Genomic DNA, 5,336 nt, shown 5'->3' on the forward strand with positions numbered 1-5,336 from the left:
GGGGGGGGGGGGTGAGGTGGCCAGAAATTCCCCAGAAATGTCTGTTCTTATGAGATTAAGACAGATACTAAACCCTTTATGACTCTGCATCGGAACTGCCCTAAAGTTCATTCCAAAGAAGGTTTACATGGTGTGATGTCAAAAGCATGTTCAACATAAGCCTCTCTGAGCTAGCTCAACCCTAATCKGCACCTATAGCATGTCTACCCTTAGAAAAAAGTAGCAGATAAAAATACATAAATGAACCAATACAATCATCAGTAGGGCAGAGGTATAAAACAAGCCTCCACCCCTACTGCTTCTATAAGCATGCCTGTTCTTTCTTACCAGCAAATGTAGCCACAAGTGACTGAGCTGCCGAGAGCTGGTAGGTTCAACGCTTCTTTTTTGTACCTCAACCTATACTCCATTCATCCTCTTCCTCATATGTGCTGATAATACACCAACTGTGAGACATGCAACAACTGTTGAGTTGTCTAATTGCTCCCCCCAGGGGCGAGGACAGAGCTCCACCTTTAGACACTTGCCTCCATCTCTGTTGCATTGCAAAAGCACCCATTGCCACAACAGCATGGAGCTAGGTAAAAGTGTTTCACCTTAACTCCAGCTTAAATTTGCATATTTTCTTCTGCTGAAAATAACATCAGCACAGAGTCCAAAGGCTTAGTTTTAGCTGCCTTTCTGCCACCAATATCTTTAAGAATATGCGAAAAACAATTCACCATCTCTACTCTGGGCTGCATCTTCATGGTTGCTTGGACTGAATTGAAGTGCAAGCTGCCATGGGAAGAGGCATCCACTGGCCATGCTTATGCTGCACTTGCTAATGTGTCTATACATGATGAGCTGGCTCAGGGAACCAAGCACATTGAAAACAAATCTTATTTTTAATTGCTCAGGTAGGTTTTCAGTCAGATCTATCTTCTAATCCAGTTCACCATTCACAGTGGAGATATATAAACATGGAGAAAAAGTGGAGCTGAGAAAGGTGGTGGAAGAGGTAGAGGAGCTGAGCCGAGCAAACGTTTTTCATCTCTAGGTCTCCAGCTGACTGTTAGAGTAAGTACTCAACATTATCCCTGCTTTCCAGTTGAAGAAAGAGGTTGGGGTTTCATGGTTGGTTTAAGTGGATGCATGTGCAGGCTGTCACTGCACGCATTATGTTGACATAAAGAGGCAATGGCATTTACTAGCTTTATTTTGTGAATGGTGCTCTCAGCAAGGAAGTTTTTCATCTTGCCCTCCAGTTTACCTCCTTCTAGCTGCTCTGATTCATTAATCCTGTGCAAGCCCTCTCCTGGCACGTCAATCTTCAGGCACTTGTAGCCCATAGTGGTTATGGGGATCCACGCTGGTCGCTGCTGCCCCTCTCCTTTTCAGGCTTCAGGATTGTCACAGGCAGTTTGTAGAAGAGGATGCAACTAGTAGCACAGCTGGGCCAGGATACTGCAGTGCTGCCAGCACACAGCTGCTTAGGTGGGCACAGGATGTTGAGGAGCGAAAGTGCATGGTAGTTCCTGCTCCAGGCAGCTTCCCTTTCGTGCTGTTATAGATGGCTTGGTGAAGGTCAGAGCTGTACTGGGGGTAATAACTGCGTGACAGAAGAGCCAAGGGGAAGAAGGGGAGAACGGCATTTTTGGCTGGTATCTTCATCCTGTGAATAGGCTACGTGGGGGACCTTAGCCTCCTCCTATGCTGCTCTCCAAGTAAGGTGGCCTTGAGGAGCACCCTGGGAGGATGTCAGACTACACRTGAACCCCAAATTCCTGGGCATGGGCAGCACCACACATAGGTTTGGCTGATGGCCCCCCTTACCCCCAGCACCTTCATCCCACCTCACCACATGTGCAATCTGCAGTCCCCCTTGGTGCTTCATCCCAGGAGGATGTGCAGCAGTGGCACCCCATGCCCAGGCCAGCCCCTCTGCGGGCCCCAGCACCCGCGGGCTCCCTGAGGCMCAGCCGTAGCGGACCAGCTGTGGGAGTGGTGGGCGAGCGAGGGCCCCCGGGTGCCCCAGCCCCGCATCACGAGCAGAGGGGCTCCAGGGGGCGGCGGCCCCGCGCTGTCGGGGAGCCGGCACAGGCTGCGGGGCCGGGAGAGCCCAGCCTCCGCCGTCTCCCCCTAGCCTGGGGGTGACGTCATGGTGGGGGAGGGGCGGGGGGAGGGCACCGCTTTCCCCCCTCCTCTGCAGCGCGGGGGCCGGGCCAGCCCCGACGGGGCGGCCCGGGGGCGGGAGGGGGATTTCTGCGGTGCTATCCCCACCCTCGGGGGGCGGCTCCCGTGTGTGTGTGCGCGCGTGTGCGCGCGCGCGTGTGTGCGCGCGTGTGTGCGCGCTCCTGCCCGCCGCCCCGAGGGGACGGTCCCGGCTGCGGGGCAGGTCGGGGGGGACCCCGTGGCGGCGCGGAGGTTTCACGGCCATTAGCGGGGCCGGTGGGGCACAGGGAAAGCGGGAGCTGGATGAATGCAGGCTGCGATGCCTATAAATGGCGTTTCTCTTCCAAGGTGCATTAAAAAAAAAAAAAAAAAAAAAAAAAAACAGTCAGTGTCATCCCCCCACGTCAGGGCTAGTCGTGGGCGTGAGGCTGTACTTCCTCCGCCCCCTCCTAATGGAGTGAACCATTCCCAGCTATCCCTCCTCTCCCTCTCTCTATTTCTCCCTCTTTCTCTCCTTCTTCTCTGTCTCCCCCCTTGTCTGCAAAGTCCTCCGCTGCTCGGAACTTGTTGGCAATGCCTATTTTTCAGCTTTCCCCCACGTTCTCCAAAGTAACTATTTAAAGATCTGCAGCCGCAAATGGTTTTACTAAATGTAGGATGGGACTTAAGTTGAACGGCAGATATATTTCTCTGATCCTTGCTGTACAGATAGGTAAGTGGACTGCCAAATTATGTATCAAGTTTTATGCACCAAACCCCAATTGATGCATGCAGAAAGGGAATGTCTAAATAACCTCAAATTACTGCCGTGATTTGTGGCGATGGGGCTGAGGAATGTACTCTCGCTCGCTGGCTCTCTGCTCTGTGCGCTCTCTGCTCGCTCTCTGCTTTTTTTTTTTTTTTTTTTTTTTTTTTTTTCCTTTTTGCTGTCATTTTCGTGATTTTTCAAGATGCCAATTCAGGCGGTTCTGAAAGAAAGAGAAATAATTCCTTATTCCTCTTGAATCACTTTTGTTATTCGTTTTCCTAAACTAATGCATGCTTATTCACAGTTCCATTTTCCCTTCTTCCTCTTTTCCCTTTCTCCCTGTTCTCTCTATTCCGTCCCCATGAATGATTGAATTTGTATTTGGTTTTTTGGATATACAGTGCATCCCATACCAGTGACAATTTAGGGACTCCAGTGCTAAGAAATCCCCTCCTCCCGCGGCCCCGAGGGACAGAGACATACTAACTGGCACAAAATGGCTAGTGAGAGATCTAGTGGAAAGTTTTTTTTGCAGAAGATCAGGGACAAGCGAAGGGTTCTGTTTAGTAACTTGGAGGTTCTCCTTTTTGCCGAGCAGCAGCCTAAAAGCAAACAAAACCCCAGCACAAACTAAAAAAAAAAAAAAAAGGAGCCCGAATGCGGAGATTGAGCAAATAAAAACCAAAAAGAATCGCGAAATCCCACTGCCTGATCGTTAATTTTGTGCAAAGAGAATCACTGTCAAAAACGTCCAAATTTGTCTATATATGTTCCAAAATGCCTAAATATGTTAAGTTACTTAAAATAGTGCAGGTTTCCCTCCACTCTGTTATGTGTTTTTGTGTGTTCGTTGCTGTTTCTGTTCAATGTCTATTTTTTTTCTAGTTCTTTTTATTGGCTTGCTCTTACGCTCGTTTTATTCAACATTTCTTGCTGAAGTATTTTTTTTTTTTTTGAGTTATAGATATTAAGCAGTCTCCAAGTTAATGACCACCTTGGTCCTGTGCAGGCAAATTTTAAAGATCACATATTGCATATATTCTTGATCATGATCCAAAACTGGGGTTCGATGAAAGGGCAATTAAAGCACGTCTTTTATTATCCAAATTGGCAGGTGTGAAGAGACCCTTGAAAATATTTTCCTGCAAAGGAATTCTGCTACAAAAAAAAAAATGCTCAGCATTGCTATTTAGAGATCCTTTCGCTGGGTCGCCCTCTTCGCCAGACAATCTCTGCAGCGTTTTGTGGGTACCAAAGGAAAAAAAAAGAGAGAGAGAGAGAGGAGGGAGGGAGAACAAGAAAGAGAGGAAGGAAGGAGGCAAAATGCTTTGAACAATCCCTCATCAGTAAAAGAAAAAAAAATACGAAATATTACGATGAAATATTGACCTCTGGAAAACGTGGATATACGATGCAAACCCCTCTATTCATATTATCATTCCATTTTAAATGATGCTGAACTCTTCGGAAGGCCATTTTTTGTGCTGTCAAAGAAAGGAAGAGGAAGGCATTATTTGGATGTTATCCTTAATTTTAGCCCTTGCATTTTTGTTTGTTTGTTCATTTGGAGGAGGAGGATATTACCTCATTCGTGTTTATTTGATTCGACCGAGGGAGGATTTTATTCATGGTGAAATTTCAAAGGCAGCTAGAGTCGCTGGGAATCGCCGTCCCCAGGCTGGTGTGAGCATGAGCAGTCATTTGGAAAGTTACCCCCAAATATTGCTGCCCACCGCGGAGATGGTGACGGTGCGGTCGCTTTGCGGTGCCCCAAGAGAGGACGGATTTTAAGCTTTCGGAGGGCTTCACTTTTCTCTGCTCCTCCTTCAGTATTTCGGGTAAACTTCCCCCCACCACCACCACTTCCGAAGTCAGCTGCCCCTTCTGGTTGTCGGTGCGGGTTTTGCAAAGGGGCTGCGTTTGCCCCGGCCCCAGTAGCGGCTCGTGTGAAATGGGTGTTCGGCTTGTTCCCAAAATGTGTTTGTTTGCTCCTCTGCACCGGTACCGCGGCTTTAATATATTCATATGTATACACACATATATATRTATTTGGGCAGTGAGGATTGGGAGCTTTCCGAAATCAGTGACATTTTGGAAGGTGACACAGGGGAGGGAGCTGGTGGTGAGCCTAAGTGGAAGGTGATCGGAGAGAGGACGTGGGGACCAGGCGTAGTTAAAGGGCATGCAAACTTAGAGGACAGAAGCCGGTTTCAGGAAGGGACAAGCTCAGCTAGGGATGGCTCCTGCGGTCCTTCTGCAYTGCAAATTGCTGCTCGTTTTTATATTTGAAGGGAGAGGCGGCGGGGAGGGCGGGAGGAGGAAGGACAGAAGCACGGCAAGGCACAAGCGACCTGGTTCAAGAGAAATCCCGTTCTCGTTTAAGCGGGCAAGACCCTCGTCTCTCCGCTTTTTTTTTTTTTTTTTTTTTTTTTTT

The 5,336-nt window shown here is 48.5% G+C and overlaps 1 protein-coding gene across 1 annotated transcript in view; it reads left to right on the top strand.

The window, feature by feature from the left end:
• The first annotated feature begins 2,637 nt into the window (after positions 1 to 2,637).
• The window catches only part of NRN1 (neuritin 1), a 9,028-nt gene continuing 6,329 nt past the window's right edge, over positions 2,638 to 5,336 (top strand). The window contains exon 1 of the mRNA XM_085321631.1: positions 2,638 to 2,866. Within this exon, the coding sequence (XP_085177757.1) occupies positions 2,812 to 2,866 (55 nt within the window). The 5' untranslated portion in view covers positions 2,638 to 2,811. The remainder of the gene's footprint in view (positions 2,867 to 5,336) is intronic.

This window comes from Rhea americana, unplaced genomic scaffold (assembly GCF_003343005.1).
Source record: "Rhea americana isolate MKP2758 unplaced genomic scaffold, rheAme1 scaffold_70, whole genome shotgun sequence".
Taxonomy (NCBI): Eukaryota; Metazoa; Chordata; class Aves; order Rheiformes; family Rheidae; genus Rhea; species Rhea americana.